We start from the raw sequence: 23,505 nt of genomic DNA on the forward strand, positions 1-23,505 counted from the left end.
TAGTTTTAGTCAGTGAAATTAACACTGGCACAGGGAAAGGCTTAAGGTCAATATTGGATAACTGTAATTGTTGAGCCCTCAGGAAATGCATTGAAAACAGGCATGATTCTGTACTTCATGGGCTCAGGAACACTTCCAGAAATATGATATGACACAACCAAAAGCAAGTTAAAGCTGTATCATAAAAAGAAGAAGCCATGTGTGAACACAATCCAGAAACATCAGAGTCCTCTCTGGGCTAAAGCTTGTTTAAAATGGACTGGGGCCAAATGGAAAACTGTTCTGTGGTTGGATGAATCAAAGTTTGAAATTGTCTTTTGGATTTTCTGTCGGAAATTCAAAATTAGCCAATATTTTTCATGAAATTGTAAAATGTCTCTGTTTTAAAATGCTAAATATCCCCCTCCCTCCCATTTTCCTTTACCCCACCTCTCTATAATTTTAGGGGGAAAACTTCATATTGCAAGACATGAAAATGTCAGGGTGGAATCCGTGAAAAAAAGCTTTTGATATACTGAGGAGGCATTACTCTCTGCTCTTTATGCTATTAGACACTGGTATTCATATCGTACTTCTATTGTCATTGATATGCTGGACACATCCTGGATTTTTAAGGACAGGCTATATGAGGACAAATAGTTTCAATTTCTTGGCTTGCCACTGGGGGTCACTATTCACCCACAAAAGTAAACCAGCAAGCCCTGCATGTTTGGTAATACAATGTGAAGTTTATGCCGAGACATTGACCAAATCTATCATTTTGTATTTTCTTCTTCTTAAGCAGACATTTTGACTAATCCAAGCAGAGAATAAAGTAAACAGAATTCATCTGACATTCATTTGATTATGTGCATCAGTAGATTCTGTCATGTGTGTCACATGTCAAAATATATATTTTTTAACTGTTGTGTGCACTGGATGGGACAAACACAAGGCTTTTTGACAGAACTAAAAGTTGACAGTAGATGAAAGTATATGTGCAAATCTGTATTCACAAGTCATCATCTCTAAGCTCCTGTGCTTTTTTGGGTAGAACAGCAAATACTGCTCTGCTGAACAAACGTCTCAGTGCCTGCATGTCTAACATGTGGCAAAGAAACAAGAAGCAAAAGTAAAATATGTGCATAAAAGGCAGAACCAGCTGTCCCTGTTACATGCAGAGCAGTGTCTGAACATTTGTTGCTACCTAAAAAAATGGGTTCGTCAGTGTGCTTATGTCAACAATCATTATAAGGCAAACTAAATGTGAGTGTTTGAATTAATTTTTATTGTCATACAGCTGAAAATACATTTTTTGCACCATGGACAGTGTCCCAGATCCAGTGTCTGAATCTATTTGCATTTTAACACTGATATATTTGCTGGAACTCATACTGAGTCTACCGTAGTGCAAGGCTGGGGCATAAAATAATGAATTAGCTGTGAGAGGGTTATAGTAATCAGAAATGCAATCAATCATTTAATCTATAACTATATAATCTATAGGTATGAAATTAAATCACATTACATATGTTCTTGAAAATACTGGTGATCCAGTGTATTTTTAACAGGATTTAACCACTAAAACACTTGCTTCATTAACTATTGTATAACAGATTGAAGGGAAATATCCTAACAAACCAGAATAAATTAACCTGCAAATAAATAGTCTTGTTCATGATAGCAATCTGCAATCTCTTTGACTTTTCAAAGCACCCTGACCCTGCTGTTTTGTGACATGTAAGTAAAATACTACAAAATCATAAATAATCTTTGGCAATCTTGTAAATTAGCACACATTTTCAAAGGATGCATCTGAACCAAGAATAAGAAATATATTTGACTAATGTGTTTGAGGCAGCTATTACTGATGAGCTGAGGAAAAGTGCAGATAAGTTTTCATGTACATGTGGCTGCTTCAGTGGAGAGCAGCAGATGGAGGAGGAGGGAGGAAATGTGATGCAGAAAGGCACAGAGTGGGTTTCCTTCATTGTCGTCAGTCCTGCAATTTGAACTGGAAAGAATTTGTGCTCCAATTGCTTGTGTCACAGTTAACCATGGTGCGCTCTGTGAAGGTCACGTTACCTTCTGCGTCGATCAGGATTATTGTGTTGGTCCTAAAAGTGCAAGGACACAAAAATAAACATTTCATGATGGAGACATTTGGAAAAACATCAAAGAAGTCAGACAAGTTGGAAGAATGAAGGGCAGAGCTATGAAAAAATAAATGATTTAAATGGTGTTTTGATACATGCACAAAAGTCCTGCAAGTTTTCTCAAAGTTTGTGTTGAACTGCATGTGTGAACACTGAATTGTTGTCACTATGACTTTACACAGATTTTTCACACTATTTCTTGAGCTGAGGTGTGCTAATGTGGGAATGCAGCAAGGAATATTAAGAAAGATTCACAACAAGTGAGTGGGAGATGATGAGGTTTATACTATGCGACCAGTGTGGTATAAACCTCAGCATTGCTGTGTTGTTGGTCAACTCCCCTGCAACCTTGGTGCACACAATGATGTAGCTTTATACCCATTGACATGTTAAACTGATATGAAGTAGTAACTAAGGATGTGCATTTATAAGAAAATTACTCTTCAAAAGTCACTGCTGATTATTCAAAGTAAGTTAACAGATTCTAAGAGATGGGCTGGGATACAGGTGCATCTACAAAATTAGAATATCAAGTGAAAGTTCATTTTTTTCCCTTTTTACTTCAGAATATTACATTTCCATGTATTCAAAATTCATCTCTCTCTCTCTCGATCTGTGATTTGTAAACAAACAATAATTCGCGCTTATCACCAAAAGGAGAGGATTTTCCTGCGTATAACTTAAAGAACAGTCTCCATGTTATTGAGTTGTGGGTCTCTAAAGAGCAGAAAAATGAACACAATCACATCTTTTGGATTGGGCAGTGAGAACAGCATGCTTTACTAGAACCAGTTAATAAATTAAAGACAGACTCTATCATTGGACCCCGCAAAGCACTTCAACATCAGTACGGCGCACTTGAAGGTGGGGCCGGCCTACTTTGGCCCTACTCATGAGCAGAGCCATTTGAGTGTGGCTTGGCGCGGTCAAACTGGTGATGGAAATGCAAATCAGCATGGCTTGGTTTGGCTCTGTGCGGCCAAAAGCCGCAGTGGAAAAGCCCCAACTCACTGCACTCAGGTGATACTCACTGGACCTCTGTTGAATCAAGTCAGTCACTTAAAGGGGGTGAATATTTATGCAGTCACTTATTTTGCCTTACATATTTTTATCTAATTGACATTACTTTTTAGAAGTCTGTTGTCACTTTGACATAAAAGGGTTTTCTACTGTGATTTCTTTGGTCAAAATAGTCACATAATACTGAAAAATCACTGATTTATGGAATATGTAAAAGGTTAAAATGTCCAAGTAGATCACAATCTAATGGAAAAATATAATTCTATATTTAGATAATATATGCAAAAATGTTTTTTTTTTTAAAACCACAAATAAATGCTTTTTAGAAAATCATTGCCCATCCCTAGTAGAAATAGAATCATTACAAGGTCAAGATGGGATTAGTGGAGTCAGCAGGGAGAACAGAGCCATGTGTGCCCATGTCTGAGTGTTCATATATGTGTAGCCCCCTCTGTTTGTCTACACGCTGTGCTTCTGCAACACTTCAAGAAAAGATCAATTCACAGACTGAGACATCAGTATTACTGTGAAAGTACAGAGACGTAACAACGGTAGAGCTTCATTGTGAAACTGTTGCTCTGAAAAGGACTTTTTTGTGCCATGTCTTACCCCACAAAGGGACACTTAAGTGGCTCTGTCAAAGACTGACCCTGTGACCTTTTGGTGACAGGAGAGTCTCTGTATCCACTAATCCAGAGCAGCATTACAGTGTAGAAAATCCCCTTTCATTAACCCGCTGTGAAGGATTTCTTACACCAGGGATTTTTATGAACCAACAGTTCTCTGTTCTCTGAGATCCTTTAGGCCTGTCAGTCACCTCAGGTAGAAAGTAAACACAGGGGGATGGAGGAGAGAGATCTGGCGTGGGCGGAGGACACTGACCTTGTGCCATAATGAGGGGATCGCACACACACCGCTGACAGAGCCTGGATCATGGACTGGCTGTAACCATCACCCTGACTCTCCTGAGCTGGATCAGGTGTGTTCCTGTTAAACAAACACACAGGACTGCTGTTTGAGAAGCTTAAGACTCATTTATAAGCAAATATCAAGCAGTATTACTCAGGTCAGCTCGTCCCTGACATCCACATACACCTGATGGTTGGTGTTGCCGTTTATCCTTATCTTTTAGTTTAGACTTTACATGAACACAATGGTCAGCAAACTTTCTCCAAACTCACTGTTTCTGAAAACAGCTCAGGCAAAAACATAGACCGTGTAGCTGAGTCTACATACACAGCAGCTTGTTTAAAAGTTTCTGCAGAGGGTTTAAGAGCAAGATACACTCCTAATTAAAGTTTAGGTCATGTCTACTTTATGCTCATTTCTGTTGCATTTTTGGGCTTTCAGCTGCTCATTAAAGTCCTTTTTTTTAGGTGTAAAAATCATTCACAGACTCAACACTAAAGCTTTAAGCCAACAATGAGCCCAATTTAAAAAAACAGTTGGGGCAATGTGCAAAAAAGAAATAAAAACAGAATGCATAAATCATATTGCATACTGTATCTTATTCACAATAGAACACAAACAACATATCAGATGCTGAAACTGAGGCACTTTACATTTTGACTACAGAACAATTTTCCATTTGGGATCAGAGCTTTGGCCCAGAGAGCATTTCTGGATCCTGTTCACATATGGCGTCTTCTTCACATGATTCACCTTTAAATTGCATTTGTGGATGGCAAGACCAACTGTACTGACAGACAATGATTTCTGTAAGGGTTTCTGAGCCCATGCAGTGACTTCCAGTACAGAATCATGCCTATTTTTAATGCAGTGCAGCCTGAGGGCCTGAAGATCACGGGTATTCAATATTGACCTTCAGCCTTATCTCTTGTGCAGATTCTCTGAATCTTTCTATGATAGTATGGACTGTAGATGGTGGTCAAAGCCTTCACAATTTTACACTGAGGAACACTTTTATACAATTTTTCCAACATTTTTAGATGCAGGTTTCCAAAGACTGGTGAAACTCAGCCCATCTTTTACTTCTGAGGGACTCTGCCTCTCTAAAATGCTCCTTTTATAACCAGTCATGTTACTGACCTGTTGCCATTCAACCAAATTACTAGAAAAAATGCTCCTCTGGCTGTTTTTCATTAGTACCACTTATTTTTCACATCATTTGTTGCTCTGTCCTTACTTTTTTGAAATGTGTTGCTGCCATCAAACACAAAATGAGCTAATATTTTTTTTGAGATAGTTAAATTTAATAATGTGAACATCTGATACGCTGTTTATGTTCTATTGTCAATAAAATATTGGTTTATTAGATTCGCAAATATTGCATTCCGTTTTTATTTATATTTTACACAGCGCCCTGAATTTTTTGGAATTGGGGTTGTAAAAGTAATGTCTTAAGTATGAAGATTATGGTAATGTAGGGCACTAAATTGTGTTAAAATGCATGATCATCACTTACAGATCTTCATTATTGAGGACGCTGAGCAGCTCTTGCACCAATCCATCACAGGTGTGGTGCTGTCCATTGACGACGCTGGTGAAGTGTCGCTTTCCCTGTAGCAGTTTCTTCCACGGAGTGTCCAGCAAAGAATTACTCAAGCCATACACTCCTGCTGAGGGGTGAATGAAAAATAGATAAGCTGGTAATCTCTGTGACTGACCTTGTGGCACTTCCTCCAATAAAGAGACAATCTCAGAGCAAAATCAACATTGTAATGTCACGCTAACATGAACAGGCCAAAGGCCAAGAAGAAAGGTAAATATGAAATGAACGGTTTCTGCAGCAACCATATTAAAAATCCAGACCTGGTTTTAGATGGATGGGCTCAGGGCTCCCTCTGTTTCCATAGTAACACACAATGTCTTGTTTGGCTCTGCATGGGACACAGAGAGATGAAAAATTAGAGATTGCATTTGGTGCTGATTAAACTTGTTTATGCCTAATGATTAAAGAATTGTCAGGAGTCTTAATGCTTCTGTGCTCCTGATAAAAGGGCAAAAAAGCTTCAAAATCATTTTTAAAAGGAGCAATCCTGAGGGAATCATGGGAAATGAATGCTCAGGGTGAAGGAGAATATCAACAGAGCACCATACAGAATTCTTTAATGACTGATTTTCTTTGCAGTTTTGGAAAAAGGGGATTTAAGAAGCCTGTTTCATTTGTTGAGGCAATACTACTGGAAAAAAATACCAAATGCCATAGTTAATTGCAGCATTTAAATCTTGCCTTAAAGGAACAACAGAGCAAAATGAAAGCTTCAAAGTACAAATGAGAGCCGCAAACACCTTTGACTAGCACAAAACCCTTTAGTTTCGGTGTTAGATGTCTTTGCAAAGTCCTCAGTTAGAGGGAATATATTCAAGCTGAAAAATCTGTCTGACATCAAGGGCATCTGTGACGGCTTTGGTACAGGAGAGTGAATAATAAATTATGACCAGATCCTTTGAAGCAGCCGGGGAATGATTTTTTTTTTTTTATGTCAATTTTATGACAGCCTTACCAGTGGCATCAGTCAATCTGAAATGTGGTGCAACACTGCTTCAACATCTGACTTGGAAAGTTTCCCAGTCAAGATCTGGCAGGAAAAGAACGGATTGTGCTGCTGGGCATTCTGCACCGCCACAAAACTTTATTGGGTAGATCTGAAAGCCAAAATACAAACTGACCTTTGATCTATGCCATATACAGTATCAGAATAAGCAGAAAATGTTTGAGAAAGAATACGCAGACAATGTTTGATACAAAGAGCATTAAAACAAGATCATACCCAATGTTTAGAGTGTACAAATGAGATCACTGATTTGTTATGAACAGAAAATAAACTGAAAAATTAAAGTGATAACTGATAAAAAAATTTGACTCTTTTTCCAAGCAAAAACAGCTAAACATGTTTGTTTGAGCTTCTGAAGGGTGTCTCATAATGCCATAGAATAATGTTTAAAATGTTTGTCATGCTGAGTACCCATTTGAAGACTTTGTTGGATTTCAGACATCATAAAGGATGTTTTTCTGTTTCTGTCCAGTAATATGCACACAGATGATCTGAGAATATAAAGTTATTCATATAAAGATTCGTAAAAAGGGGCAATCCAGTACCCCTCACAGCAGATCTATAAACTTTAAATCAGTTGGAAAAACAAAGTTATTATTGTTAGTATATTAAACTACGTTAAAAATGCATGCTCATGACTAAAAGCCCCTAAATTATTGAGGATGTTTGGTATTACAGTGGGGGTCATTCAGCATCACAACGCAAATTTTACTGTATTTATTTGGATTATGAATCACCAAACATGCACTAATTAAAAAAAACTACAGAGAAAGTTGCCTTGATTTGCTTTTTCCTAAGGCACTTTATGAGATGACACTTATAAATAAAATGCTTTCCTCTGACCACTCTAAGTATGAGCTAAAACTAGGGCTGGGTATTGTTAAGAACCTCACGATTCGATTCGATTCCGATTCTTTAGGTTGTGATTCGATTCGATATCGATTCGATATCGATTCGATTTAGTATTGATTTAAATGCTTCGATGTCGATTCAGTAAGAAGTAGAAATACACAGACAACCTGCTGACATTTTTCTAATAATTATTTTCATGCCCATGTGAACATATGTGGTAAGTCATCTCACATTTTTGAGCAATAAAACATCTGAAAATAAAAATTTGCACAATAAAACTTCTTTGTGCATATGGAGTACAAAAGTAAAAAGCATGACAGTTCTGTATAAACACTGAAAAAGTGAATGTAAACTTACATATTATTTCTTTCCTCTTGGAAATTGTGATAAACCTCACACAACATGATTATGGTTGGTTATTGTTTGGTCGAGTGCTGCCTCCGTCCATACAACGCGAATCACATGCACAGTGACCCCCACTGGCCAGGAGGTGAATCGATTCAGAGGATTTGCTGAATTGATATTGAGAGGGAAATATTGCGATGCATCGATTACTCGATATTTTTACCCACCCCTAGCTAAAACCCTCCTTTTTCACATTATGTAGGAATTTGGTTTGATGCACTTTGGCATTGAAACTACACTGTTGTAAAACACACATAACGCTGATACTTTCCCTCTTGAACAATGTGTGTTAGTTGAGATACAAAGCTCAACAAAGGACTCTACTAATATCTACTGCCAGCTGTTTACAAATTGTTCGGGTGGAAAGTCAACTTAAAGACTGACAAGGAACAAGACAACTTTTGTGGGCACGATGGTTTCATCTATTTATTCAATTTTATGCAAACCTGAGCTATAAACTTGGTAAAGTGACTTTCTGCACCTGGTAAACCTGCTAAACATGAGAGTTACATAGGAAACAATATGGCCAAATGTTACGTCACAATCTGTATCTGAAGCGATGCACACTCTGCTGTTGAATGACGTACCCTTGAAAGTCATGGTACAATCAGATTGTTGGGCTGAATGGTATTCAAAAAGCTTGCCATTTTCTTTCTGCAATATACTGGATATTGTGATTAATCATAATAAAAAAGGTAATTAGACCTGATAATTGCAATGCCTTCTTTAAGAGTATTTAAGGATTTTTTGCCTTTATTTAGATAGAATAGCTGAAAAGAGACAGCTCCTTGAGAAATATGGGGAAAGCGAGTAGGGGGAAGACATGCACCAAAAAGTACCAAGACTGGTAATTGATCCCACGAGGACTACAGTCTCTGTAAATGGGCGCCTGCTCGGTTCACTGAGCTAAACTGGTGCCTAGTGCAGTGCCTTTGTGTATGCATTAATTGAATTTTAAATCAAATAACTACATTTTTGTCTTATTTGGATCTTTAAGTCATTTTCATATTCCAAATATCACACACTGTATCAGACCTCACACACACAAAGAGGAAAACAGGAGAGAGGAAACATGTGAGGCAATACGTTTCTTGATAAATTTCACAAATAAACTTGTTGCTCCTTGTTGTGTTACTTAAACGTGATTTATCATTACTACTGACGTTCAAAGTTACGTTTGGTCTACATCCTTCATTCTCATCTGGTGGGTCAGGACCCAAAACTGGGCCACGAAGCCATTTCCAGTGGGTCAAAGTGCCCTGAAAAAAAACAAGTTGCAAACAGTCAATAATGGGCTTTTTATTTTGATGGAAATACATCTTTTTGTGCTGCTACACCTCTAGTTCCATCTCAAGTCCAAACTGCCCCCTTTTCACTAAAACTAAAACAGATTTCACATATATTTTCAGGGTCCGCCCCTCTCTACACATTTAAATGTTAATTTTATGGTTTGCTGCAGCGACAACTACTGTAAGATGCCAGTAGCAACTCTTACAAAATAGATTCCATTTGCTTTTCATTTTACACAAATAAAATATTGATCTTGATCTCCCCTACATATCAGCATCTTCATTTATCATTATTCTACCTACTTTTGATCAGCAGTACTACCTTATATACAAACACCAATGTGCTTATTTTTTAAAATTTAATGAGAGTCCAGGGAGGATCCACATGCTCTTGGTGGCATGCTACAGCACTATGCAAGGGTTGCTATCATCCAAGTATTCCCACACACCCAAGGTTGCCAAACATCTTGACATGTGCCAGGGTGAGAGGGCCCTTCAGTTCTGCTTGCAGTCCTAGTTTTGCTTGGTTTTGGTTTGCTTGTTCGATTCTAACTACATAAAGCACTTTCACTTGCTCTTTGTTTGAATGGAGCTCTGTAGATAAACTTGACTTCATGCTTTTTTTCTGCAAAATGTAACTGACGCAGTGGGGATCATCATCTGTTTGGTCAACTAACTACATAGATCGATGTAAGAGATGCTGTGACATGATAATAAATACATATGCTTGCCTTTGGGATTTGAACATGCAGGTGTTTACTGGACTGATTAAAATCATTCCATCTCATCTGATTAGTTACTGTGTTATCTTGTACATCAAGTTTCACTCTGTACTGTCCTCTGGGACATTCACATTTCTGTTAACCTTCATAAATAGAGACTGGGGGAATATAACATGGACTGACATGAGCCACCCTCACACTTCCACTTCCATTCCCTCCAAAGAATCCCTGATAGCATTACGTGTTGCCCTGTGCAGAGGTCATCGTTTACTGTTTGCACGGGATCTCATCTGTCTTGTGTAAATCTCCCGGAGCAGAGCCTTTCCTGAACAATATGTGTCCAAGCAGCTGCAGCAGAATCCTCAGAGCCGATGGCTGACTTTACACCGCCTCTCTGACAACAAATTAAAGACCTTAATGCTATTTCCAGCTTGTACCCCAATCCAGTCGAAGTGTCTGAATAAAAACCTCCTTTTTTGCACTCCTATGGTTACTATGAACACAGATGCACTGGCCTATGTTGACTCTGGTGACAGCAGTCAACATCATGCGTGCATGCGCACAGAAGCTGCACAATGAGAGCCAGATGGCAAAGTAACCTTAGGGGAAATGGGCGAATCAGTGGAGCTACTTCCTGTTGCGAGTTCAGCTGTGGGCAAACACAATATCTGAAATGCAATTTTGAACTTGGTGCTGTGACTTGAACTCAACAATATATGATACTCTCTGCCTTAGATATGCATCACATTGACGTGTTCCAGGGAGACGGAGGACTTGCAGGGAGATAGCTCTATTTCTGCTTTTGAACCTGGCTGGCATATTGAAAGTCCCATCAGGTGTGCAGTGGGTTGATTTGGGCTGGGATGAGGGAACAGCAGGAGGTCAAGGCCACTGGGCAGAGAGAGAACAACGAGGGACACGGCTTTTTTTTTTTCTCCCCAGGTTTCAGTCTGAGAGGTAATCAGTATGCTGGCTGGGAGGCGTCCTAATGAAGAGTCCTCTATACTGCAGAGCTGTTTCCCCATCGCCAGCTGTGGAGTAGATGCCTAGAGATGGTTTGATGAGTTTTCAACATCCTCAGTTCAGAATGTAGATAGGCGTGTTGGCTAGGGCTGCTTGGTTTGGACAACATGTATTCTACACCCACACATGGGGTGGAGGGAATATCTAATTTGTTTGGGTTTATTTGGTATTAATCATTTTAGCCATTCTAGCCTCATGGCTGTGTGGATGGTAATTAGTGAGAAAGTCCAACTATCTCGAAATCAATCAGAGAGATTACTACGAAATTTGGCTCAGATATCCATGATGCCAAGAGGATGAATCTTAATGATGCAGTAAATTCCCTGACTTCTCCTGTTTCTCCATATCAATTATTTATACCTGTACTTTGGATTATAGCTTGTTGTTAAAAATTAATACATTTCACTCCACACCACCCTCAGTTAAACCTTTATATATGGTAAATATCTGCATGCTAATAAGAGGTGTTTATCTTTCAGTATCTGACAGTAACATTTGATTCAATTTGCTTCACTTAAGTTTAAATTCTGGGGATCATGACAGTATTGAAAAATTATTTTTGTTAAAACATGATATTTGATTTTTGCCATTATCAGATATGCAGATATTTACTAAATACATTTAGCTGATACCAAAATCCAAACCAACATTAAAATGTAGTTCAGACCCAAAACTTCACTCCTCAAAACACAATCAAAGGTTTGAGGATGAACAAATTAAGCAATTTCAGTCCTTAAACAAACTTTAAAGTGTAAGAATGATGATAAAGAAAGAAAAATACTTCAGCTGATGTAGGTCTGTTGGTCCAGCCTAAAACTAAACCAACTTTATTGTTTTTACAGCCAATATTGACTGCTGATACAGACCAATTTTTATAGTTAAATGTCAGCTGTAAATATTGGCAGACATTTTCATATCTGCTGATATGATAACTCACTTTTTGAGCCAATATCTGCAGTTACTGATGTACTGATATGTTGATAATACTGTTCATCTCTAGTACAAACTGTTAAATAGCATATGCCAGTTTGGCACTTGGCCACATCAACTTTGGTCCTGTACTGCATCGTCCAGGCTTGTGCCAGGCCCATGCCCCATCTCTCTAAGGGTTAGGGTCTCTAAGTCTCTCCCTAGCTGACCCCACCAAGCACTTGTGGCTGCCCCCGGTGTCTGGACCAGCCCACCAGGTGCTGGGCACCCAGTATGTGGTGAGCTGGATCAGGCCCAGGAAAGCATGCAAGGTTCCAGTAAAAATCCATTCCAGTATCAGGCAGCTGACCCTTCCCATAACAACTCTCCTGAGCACATCAGTATCAGACACCCAAAATGTGTCAGAGAGATGTTGACACAAAGGAGTCTAGCCGGCTACTCTTGCCATCAGTCAGTTTCCAGGCCTAACAAGAGTATAGTAAGACTGGAAGGACCAAGGACCAAAAGTCTCTGACTTTTGTCCATATGCTGAGATATCAGGAACGCCACACAATCTTGCTCAGCAAACCCTTCGCCTCATAAGCGAGTCTAACCATGTTGTTGAGCTCAGCCTCACAGTCAGCAGATCAATGGATTACGTTGCCAAGGTAGGGGACTTGCTCTACAACTTCCACTCTCTCAACATTCACAGACACAGATTCAATGGCATCATCCAAGGCATCCCAAAATGTCAGGATCTTTTTTTTTTGGTCCAGAGCTCCCATCATCAGCAAAGTCCAGATCAATGATCTGCCAAATGACACACCACAGTTCGCTACCTCTGTTACCTGCTCTATCATCCAGTCCACAAGTACTGAAGAGGGTAGAGACTAAGCTGCACCCCTGCCTCACCCCAGAAATTCATGATTGAAATCAAAACAATGGCTTCCTGTTCTGTAAATACTACGTATAGACTGCGGTTTGTAATGACCAGAATCCTTATTTCATAACATGTATTGAAAAACAGTGATAGGCTGGTCTCGACTTGTCATATTGTGTTATTGTTTTGGTTGAGAGCCATCTGGCAGCAGTACATACTTATAGTTAGGTATATGTATAGTTGCATATGTAAGTATGCTATTACATTTAAGTAAGCATGCTGACATAAGCAGTTAGCTTAAAATGGCTTTAAATTGATGCATAAGCTCTGAGCAGCTGGATAAAATTGAAACTATAAACTAAAACTAATACGTTCCAGATCATTGTGACATTGTTTATCAACATCGGTCAGCTACTAAAGGTGACTGCTGACTTATAAACATGATAAAGTGTATCAAGGTTATGCAGATATGCAATTGCGTTTACTAAATCTTATCTTACAGACCAAGGGAAATTTGCAAAAATTTTCAAAATGAGTCTCTAAAGGATCAGGACTTTCATGGATGATAAAAAGCAGGAAAATACTGTGGGAGTCTGACCTCCTCCTAATATAAAATATGACCCCATGCTAACAACTGTAAAGCCAGTATCAACATTATTTTGATTTTTGTGGCATTTTGCAGACATCTGGATCGACTCAATGGACAACATAGGCTGTATCTGAGCTTTCAGTGTGAGAATCCACCACTAATTCTACTCTGTAAAAAAGGTCTTTATTATAGTTGGGAGTGTGTGGTTTTCTCAGAGGTAATCTTACAAGCACTTGGAGAAAAATAAATACTCCTAGTTGTTCATCTTTAAAATGTTGAGAGTTCATCCACCCCTGATACTCAGGAATGTGCATATCTGCAACACTGCTGCTTTTCCTCTTCAAACAAGTTTCTGCCAAGAATTACAACACATGGTTTGAGGCTATCAGATTGAAGCACTTTCTAAAAGTTGTTTTTATAAGGCAGCCACACTCTGTTGGACTGAAAGTGCGTTAAGCCAGACATTTCTTAGCAGGCAAACATCAGAGGAGATATTCATTAAAACTGATAATCTGTAGGCATCGACTTTGAAGCCAGAGTGACATAAAGCAGTAGCAAAAACGCAAAGCTATGGGAAAGTCAGATGAAATGTTTGATACACAGCCTTGAGAGCCTCAAGCTGAGAATATCCAAGATCAAAATTCAAATATATATGGCATAAACCTCACTGAGGGAAGGCTCATAACTATGCTCTAGGAAAAGTGCAGCTGCCACTGAACAACTTTCTTGCACGTACAACTTAATGTAACATTGTTATTACTTTAAGATAATAGATGATTGACAGGCATGGACATAAAACATTCAGAGTAGGAATGCAACAATACCTCACAATACATTTAAAATTAACACAAATATGATCAATTAAAAGAGAATACTCCAAAAACCAAACAACCTTTTTGGTATTTTTGCTATTTGGGTATCTGGAATATCTATTAATAACCTGACATGCAAGATCGACTGTTTCATATGTCCACTGCATGGGATATATGTCACAGTCATCTGGGAAACCTCCCAATAAAGCATTTGGGAAGGGCAGGAGTTTTTAAAAAATTCTTGGAACGTGACCGGATAAATGTTTGTCTGTCACATTGATCACAGGCCAATCAGAGCGACAAGACAAAAGGAGGTAGTAGCCATGCACAGCTCAGGCAGCAACCGGAGCTCTACAAGCAGGTACTGGTGTAGTTTTTGAATGGTGAAGCTTGTTGGTGGATAAAACTCATGCTGAGGCTGGTTGGGAGAAGAGCGAAAAACATGTTTTCTGCCAAAAGAAGCTTTTGGTGTGGCTCTTGTTTTAATAAAGAAATGTGATCCAGTTCTGATAAAACTGCCACCAAACTTTAGCCACATCTGAGCGAATCGCTACACCAGCGGCAGCCATTGGCTTACAGTACAACAAAACCCGGCTTGTGGCAGCTACCACCTCGTTCTACTCAAATGACGCTGATTGGTCAGGCCTGTTTTCAGTAGGGCTGGGCAATTCATCGAAAATTAGATTAAATCGCAGTATGGCTTGCTGCAATTTTCTAATTGCAGAAGTTGCAATTTTTCTTGAATCTGGGATTGGAGTCAAAATACCGGTTTAAAACTTTTTTTTGCAGCATAAATGTAATGCATTTCATATCATTCAATTATTCAAGTACCACTTTTAAGGATCTTTTACAAAAAATCCTACTTTCTTCATTTTTGTACATTTTCTGATTAAATATGCGAATGACATACAAAATATCATTTACTACAGGACAATAATTCATATTCAATTTGCAATATGAGTCAAAATCATCACAATTAGATATGATTTCAAAATCGTTCAGCTGTAATTTCATCTAATTTTGTGTTGGTTATAATACATAATGTGCTACTGCGATGAAATCACAATCGCAATATTGGAGGGAAAAAAAATCGCAATAAGATTATTTTCCCAAATCGTTCAGCCCTAGTTTTCAGACCTGGCATAACTGTTTCAGACTGAAACTTGCTAGATGGATTTTGATTTTCTTCATGACAGCCCTGATATATGGCCAATCTATCTGCTTTGCAAGGTTAATCTCCTAACCCACAAAATGTGAAACAGACCACCCCTTGTTTGAGGTCTGTCCAGCGCCGTCTGTGGTTGGTGGTAAAAAAAAAAAGAAAGAAAAAAAAATGCCATTCTATGTCTTGGATGCTAGTACTAAATAAATATTTCTGCCCATGAATTCCCTAAAAAATGACCCTGACGACCAAAATGTCCAGCTGGAAAATATGCCCATCACCTAAAAAAAAAAAAGAAAGTGAAAATCACTAGGGATGTACGATATCTGATAAGCCGACTGTTCCAAATTCATTTCAGCCAATACCGATACAGAAACTCCTTTTTAAAATTGTGAATAACACCAAGTGTCTCCTGTGCAGGAGATGCTGAGACAAGCAGTGCTGAGAGAGAAGCAGGGACGTAGACAGGCTGGTAGTTGTTTTACTTGATTCAAAATGTTCAGGAATCACGGAGGGCCTTCTTGAGTGTGTGGCCACTACCTATACCAGGTGGTACATATGTACATTTTGCCAAATTTAAGGCTGATACATGATATATGCCGCTGATAAGTATGGCCAATATATTAGCTGTAAATATCAGCAGAAATGTTCACATCTGTTGATACAGATATTGTGTCGATAATATGGCTCATCCTTACTGATTACATATTACATAGATTGTGTTACCTTAAGATATGTTGCCAAGAGAGCTGTAATTTAAACTATAGTCATGCTACTACAGCCTACTGTTTATGTGACTATGCTACTTCCTGTTCAGTGTTGAGGGTTGTTTATCTATGAAATGCAGCACATGGCCAATTTGTAAATTATGAATATTAATGCCATCTAGGTGTTGGATGTCATCTGCAAGGCTGCAGACAGCTGAGTATGTGTTTGTAAGCCTTTTTACACTAAATACTACATCATAGGTATAATCCTATACTTTCAGTTTTCTTAAAAAGGCGTGATTATGACCTAACAAGGTAGATGAATGTCAAAAAGGTGGGGCTAAGCCCTGCAGATCTGGTCCATGCCATTATGTATTCCTGCACAGTCTCAGCTTTGAAGCTGCTGTTTGCAATACACTGTAACAGGTGAATTTTTGGGGCAGCTGCACGCACATGCGGTAATGATGTTGCTTGTTGTGGCACTTTATACTGGTATATAAGTCTCCCTAGTGTGCAAGTCACAGCCAGTTGTTAAGATGTAAAATAGGTACTGGACGTGTGGCTTATACAATGGATTTTAAGGTGCTTAAATATGTATGAAGTATAATGATACGGGGATATTTTTCATATTTATTTGGAGAGAAATGAAATAAAACAAAATACATTTATTAATAAATTGACGTCAGAAATCAGAAAATGATTCAAAACTGTGATTAAATCTTGAGCCCAGTATCTTCATATGTTATATTGTGAGGAGTTTTAATGTTTCATGGAAAAAAAGACTTTCATTCTTATGTGTGTAAAGTTGACATCCCTTTATCTGATGACTTTCGAAATGAGGTGAATCATGAAGACTATCTAATGTTAGACAAACAATGCCCTTAAAATACACTGCAAGACACAAATCATGTCTGTAGTTAGAGATGAATGAGAAATCCTCTAATTGTGAGAGCTCCCCTCCATCCACTAGGTGCAGTTATTGATTCAGAAAGAAACTGGATGCCTTATTTCCTCTGGGCTTCGGGACACGGTGGGAAACAATACAGCTGGTAATGTCTGTTTTTATTAAAGAGATGCTTTCTGTCACTGAATCTCATCTCTATCTGCAGCAAGAGCAGCTCCCACCAAATAGGTATTCACCAGGAAAAGCATATACAGCATGTTTATAATATGCCGGTGTCTCTTGAGTGTAGGGTTGCAGCTTATCGTCACAGTAAAGAGGAATGCATATGAGACAGCAAAGGTGCGACTGCAGCTCCTGGATTTAACAAGGACATATGCATATCTTTTACCTGCTCTTTGATCTCATGTGAACGAAGAAATAAAAAGAAGTTTCAAAAGTTTAAATAACGCTGACATTCCTGGACTGAGACTGATATTTTATGCAATTCTATGCAGACAATCCTGCCTTGAAACTTGTTTCTTAGGAATCCCAGGTAATGAAAGCATCTACTCATTAATCAGTCAACTTTAACCTATAAAACTGCGCTGGTTTGATCAATATGTAGCAGCTTTAACCAGGCAGGGAGCTCTGTTCAGTCAGCTGGAAATGTTTAAAAATCAGCAAGAGAGATTTTGCAATCATGATTCATTAAAATGCATTATATCCAGCCTATTAGAGGTAGACAGCTATTATGAGCTGCAATCATACTTTTTAAAATGATATTCAAGGCCTCATACAGCAGACAACTAGTGTATCTCTGGAACCTAAAAGAAATGCTAAAATATGTGGAGGAATAGTCCTGGATATAAGAAAATCCCTCCTGAGAGGAGATCCTGCTTGAGGCCATGTTACTGGGATATACAAGGATCATGACACCAAACTCCACTGTGGAAACCCTGATTTTCTTCTTCCCCCAGCAGGGACTATGTTTGGCACTGGTGTGTGTTGGAGCTAAACCTCCAACCTCTTGCTGGCAGAAACTAAGACCCGTTTCCATGCCAATTGTCTACAGGGGCCTCTGCCATGACAGCTATCTTAGTTTGCACTGATCCCACTTTGATTTCCCCCCCTTACACAGATCACCACATTCAGTCAAGTTGGGCTGGTGGGTGAAAACGAAGGGGGAAAAAATAGAATAAAACCTTCATTATTTTTAATGCAGTCTGGATTTTCTTTGTCTGAAACCCTGAACACGAACAGGTGCTTCTTTTGAATTTTAATGCAGGCACCTCCACAGCTCAGCATTTCAGATTTCTCTACAGTTCTGCCTGTTTAGCACACCAGAGATGAAGACGCTGCCTTCACGGTTTCATTCCGAGGTAAGGCCAGAACTCAGAGGAACAGAGCTACAACCCATTCTCAACACGTCTCTACAAAAGCCCAGATTTAAAACCCTTTAGTGCACAAAAATCTGCTTTTTATCTCTTCATGACACCCACACAGTGCAATAAAGAAAATGACTTATCATCTCATAGCTTTCTCTGGTCATATAACATATTCATCCCAACTTCATAAGTTCCTGCTTGTTAAATTCATCATGCTGAAAGTACTGCTGCTTACGTGAAGAGAATTAGCCCTTCTGTAACAAAATCTCAGTTGGAATTCACCATGCTTTTCACTCACTTGAACTCTGCTGTGATGAGGTTAAAGCCGTTGTACATGTGACTCTCTGTCGACACCTTCTTCAAGTATGAGTAGCTGTCCTGATCCTTGTCCATAAGGTAGTTAGACACCAAAAAACCTATGAAGTAGTAAAAGAAAAAAAAACTGAAATAAGCTGCCCCACCATTTTTCCTTTTGGAGGAAGTATGGGGCTAACAAACATCTGAGGAAAAGGTCATTTGAGGGGGATTCATCTACAGGCTCATTTATGCTCCACATCTAACATGAAGAAGGATAAGAACGGAGCCTTCTGCTTATACTTGCTGATCACTTTGTCAGTATTTCTGCATGCTTTCTGAACACTCGTGGACAAGGATCAAACACCAGAATCATGTTGAGCAGTGTAATCAACAGCTCAAGCCAGACACAACAAAGAAGAATATGTTGGAAAATGGTGAAACCTTTTTCAGGAAAGATTGTGCAACTAGGCTAGGAGCTATAAACATGTCAGTTAGAAGTGGAGGTCCATGCAAGGCTGTGACCCCTATGGCTGAATTTTTATCATCCATCTTAATAAAAAGGACATGTGAGTTTATAGATGGATGTACTATTTAAAATGTTTGATCTATTGTCCTGCATAAAAGGAGGAATAAATAAGCCTTAACCTCTTATCATGAAACATTACCTGTGTTGATTTTCTCACCTCTTCCCTGTGCATCAGGGTTGGGTCGTCCCTCCATGTAGTTGGTGATGGCGGCAAGCTTGCCACGCCTGTTGATCCCCAGCCATGACCCTCCTTCTTTACCATATTCGAGGTCCAGACCTGGTGAGCACAAAAACATCGAAATCTTAACCCAAGACATGAGGACAGCTTTAAATTATTTTTCATCTTTTAATATTCTGAAGGTAAACACTAGATGACTAAGAAAAAAAACGTCAGTCCACACCCCTTCTGTAGTTATGATTTCAGATTAAGATTTCAGACACACAAGATCTCACAGAACCTTGCTTGATCAAAACAAACATGGAGGATCAAAATCTTAATGGCAGTCCACATGTGTGTTACATACGTTATATTGTGTTGACTTGTGTTTGCTGAATAATACACAGCATGAGGAATTCAAGATATAATTGCGTATCATATCATAATTAGATTATTATCCAAATTGTCAGCCCAAGTTAGAACCGCAATAACTTCTATTACAAAAAAGGAAAAAGCATGGGTTAAATCCTGTTTAAGATGAAGTTACAGTTGTGTTTTTATTTGTGAGCTGTAAAAGTGTGCAACATCTAGTTGGTAAGACTGCCTAGTCTGCTCGCTTTCATTAGTTATTGTGGGTAGGACTTAGTATCCAATTTCTAATGCAGTAAAACCTTCCCAAAATTTCCCATTGTGCAGTATTATTGCCTTGTGATTCTAAATCATACAAGCAGCAGCCCAGACCAAGCACATGCCAATGTACAGACTGCACATCCAGAGAGTAAAATGCATGCTTTTGCACAAGCCTTATCCAGTACTTTAGCTTGTTTTTCCAAGTCTAAATAAAAGAAATTCATTAGATTTTTATTACAAGGATACTGGAAATCAATCGTATGATGTTTTTTCTCTTTTTCCACTGTGCACAGTGGTGCACATTCACTCTCTTCCTCTCTCCTGGTAGGAGGGATAACCAGTGCAGAGTTCCTCTTCTTTTTCTCTGTTTTGTAAATTATTTTTGACTGGTGTTCATGTTAGAAATAAACAATTGGTTAAACTGTGATGAAATTTCACTTGATTGTACAATAGTCTTGAATATACCAGGCCAGTGCATGGGCCCGAGACTGCTGCCGTGTCACCTTTAAATGACACAAGACTCAGGTCGATGTCTGCCGCTAAGAGGATGAGTTGACGCCAACTTGTATGTCACTAGACTCAACAGCTGACCCACAACCTCAGACTTGAATGAAACTAGACATTAATTTTTAGTTAAAACTAGTGCTGTTACTCGATTAAAAAAATAATCAAGTTAATCACTTCACTACAGTACGCTGTGATTAATCATGAATAATTTTTTTAATAGTTTAAGTATATCTTTATGTTTTTAGATTTTTAAAGGTTTCTCTTGTCAAGTGTTACTTTAAGACTTTTAATTCTATGTACAGCACATTAAAAGTGCTGACCTGAGTCCTTATCGATACCACTATCAATACTTTCTATAGTTTGGTGGAAAGACGAAATAAGGGCAAATATTTAAACTACAAGTGGTCTTAGCTGAGCAGAGTTAAAAAGCTATGGTTCAGGCTGTCTCATCTATTATATAAACACATTCACAACTGTATTTATTGAAGTTTCTCATCAAAAACTAAATTTTCCAATTTTTATCTAATTTTTAGGTTACCTGAAAACATCGTATTTGCTGTCTTCAGCTTGTAAAGTTCAATAATTGACTTCAATTTTACCAACTCCATTGCGGTTTTCTACACTGGATAACTATTGTTAACAAACAGGACCAGCTCAAAGTTTTGGAGCACTTTTCAACATTTATATGAGCAGCTGAAGAAGAAAACTGTCCTGAAGCAGCTGAACAGAGTGGTATGACCATGGCTTGATCCAGTGTTGTTGTTAACGTCATCGCTAACATTAGCAAAGATGTTCTTTGCCAGAGGGTGGAACTTAAGACTCGTGCTTTGGTGTAAAGACAGTTCATCACTGCAGCATGAACCCACAATTTTGGTTTTATCTTACCTAACAGTCGCCAGCTTTTTAAAAAGAAAATAGTCGTTAAGCAGACCTGGTTCTTTCTCCTCACTCATCACTGTTGGGTGTGTGACCTGCCTGTCACCTCTTCACCCTCAGGCATGTAAACATCTGAGCTGGAGGACTATGGGAGCAAGTTGTGGTCAAACTTAGTCATATGATTAAATTGTAGGGGTGGGAGAAAAAAATTGAACAGAATAGTATTGTGATATTTTGTCTGGTGATATATCGTATAGCCTCGTTCACCAAGAATCTTTTTTTTTTTTTTTCAAAATTAATTGCTAATATGAACTAAAGCCTATGATAACGGAAAAATGAATTGCCAACCAGTGAGGTTGGCAGAGGTGATGGTTGTAGAGCAGGAGAAAGTTAGTACAACAAACATGGCAGCACAAGAGGAAGAGGAAGAGAAATGCAAGCAGGGCACGAATAAGATGGACATGACACAGGAGGTTTGCAAGAAGTGCTACATAAAAATGAAATACTGCAGAAATACAACAAACATGAGGACAAGTCTAATGCTAAATCAGCTAAACAGTTGAAAAAATAATATATATATCAATATATTGCAATATATGGTATTGCAATACTCACTGAATTGCAAAATGTTTCAAATTGTAATAATATAGAATCGTGACCCAAGTATCATGATAATATTGCATCATGCGGCCACTAGCGATTTCCACCCCTATTAAATTGCGTTTTCATTTTTTTAACGCATCAAGGCTTCACGATTAATCACAAGCGTTAACACATTAATGTTAACAGCCCTAGTTAACATTCCCAGACAAACAAAAACTGAACATCAATGAAATCTGGCCTCACTGCTCACAACAACACTTTCTACAGCAAACAAGGTTGAGGGCCCAGCTGACCAACGTGCAGGTAAGCTTACCCAACTTGCATCTCCTGCCATGAAAACCAGTCCTTTCTTCTTACTGGCCGTCTCTTTTCTTTAACGCACTTAATGCTAGGGATCGTAGATTGTATCTTTGTTTATTTTCCCCGGCTAAGCCCATAACACTCCCTTTAGAAATCGTATAAAATTCCTTAAAATAAATAGCAGACAGGATCTGATAATGTGAAGTAATGTCTTGTGTACTTTGAATAAGATTAAATTCAGCAATGTCTTGTTTTACTTCCTGTTTGCTGCTTGATTAGAATGGATACACTCTGTTCCGGTGACTAAATGAACACTGGACTGAGTCCAGTACGTTTGTATTCATCTCTGTAGGCTCCTCAGCATAATTTTTTTTCTCTGCTCTGTCTTAAAGGATGAGAAAATCTCTTTTTGTATTCTGGGTAAGATCCACAAGACAGATGGATACATGCACGATGATGGCACCTCTGTCCTGCTGAGTTTAGCCTCTAGATATTTCATTCAATTTCCACAAGAAACAAAACTAAAGCATTTTTAAAGTGTGCATACTTACAACCTTAAAACCTTTGTTAATACTCTGGAAGCCAATACAAAAGAAAGAATTTATGATGTTTTCTGGGAAGAATTTTGCAACTTGCCTCTGATCATTTGGAAATTACAGCAGTTCAGTTGGTAGACTTCCAAACAAAGCAAGCCAACTGAACTTGCAAAATACCTGCAAAAACATCTCCAAAAATGAAAGGATAATTCATGATTTAATAGGCAACCAAGGCTTGTATTTTAGTCCTCGCAAGTTATTAAAACTTGCATAAACAGGACCTGACGAGAGTTATGCTTTGATACAACAAAGACCACTGTCTCAGCCTGCTCTTTATGTGAAATGTCAGGGGATTACTTTTGCTATGATTCCATGCTTTAATCAGTTGACTGTTTATCCATTTGCAGCATTAGTACCCTAACGGGGACCATCCTTGATCTGCAAGATTCGAAGCAAATCAATCCTTTTAATGTAAAAATCTGCAGCAAAGGAATTAAGACGTTGTGAATATTGTCCTTGAGCTAGCCTGCATTAAGACCTGATAAAATAGTTACATGGGTTGCTCTGCAGCCAAGAAATAAACTTAAAGAACTAATGAATCTGCTGTTTTCTCTCCCCGTTTGTCTTCCCTTAGGATGTAGTAAAGGTGGGTCAGTGCACTTCTGGTGATCAATAAAGACAGGTCCACTTACACTGACAGTGACCAAGAGAGCAGAATGGTCTTTTTCCCCTGGGGGGTGAGAATGGAAAGCTATCCTGATCCCACTGGGAGCTATAGCTTA

The 23,505-nt window shown here is 38.6% G+C and overlaps 1 protein-coding gene across 2 annotated transcripts in view; it reads right to left on the minus strand.

Annotated features, from left to right (window-relative positions):
• Positions 1-1,246: 1,246 nt before the first annotated feature.
• tango2 (transport and golgi organization 2 homolog (Drosophila)) overlaps positions 1,247-23,505 on the minus strand; it is a 39,219-nt gene continuing 16,960 nt past the window's right edge. The window contains exons 5-10 of one of the 2 annotated variants that reach the window (XM_041787922.1): positions 19,272-19,391; positions 18,590-18,707; positions 5,928-5,995; positions 5,581-5,731; positions 4,038-4,142; positions 1,247-2,096 (exon numbers count right to left, since the gene is read on the minus strand). In XM_041787922.1, the coding sequence (XP_041643856.1) occupies positions 1,976-2,096; positions 4,038-4,142; positions 5,581-5,731; positions 5,928-5,995; positions 18,590-18,707; positions 19,272-19,391 (683 nt within the window). In that variant the 3' untranslated portion in view covers positions 1,247-1,975. Of the gene's footprint in view, positions 2,097-4,037; positions 4,143-5,580; positions 5,735-5,927; positions 5,996-18,589; positions 18,708-19,271; positions 19,392-23,505 lie in introns of both variants that reach the window. The other variant, XM_041787921.1, reaches the window with a different exon arrangement.

The sequence above is a fragment of the Cheilinus undulatus genome, linkage group 5 (genome assembly GCF_018320785.1).
Source record: "Cheilinus undulatus linkage group 5, ASM1832078v1, whole genome shotgun sequence".
NCBI classification, from domain to species: Eukaryota; Metazoa; Chordata; class Actinopteri; order Labriformes; family Labridae; genus Cheilinus; species Cheilinus undulatus.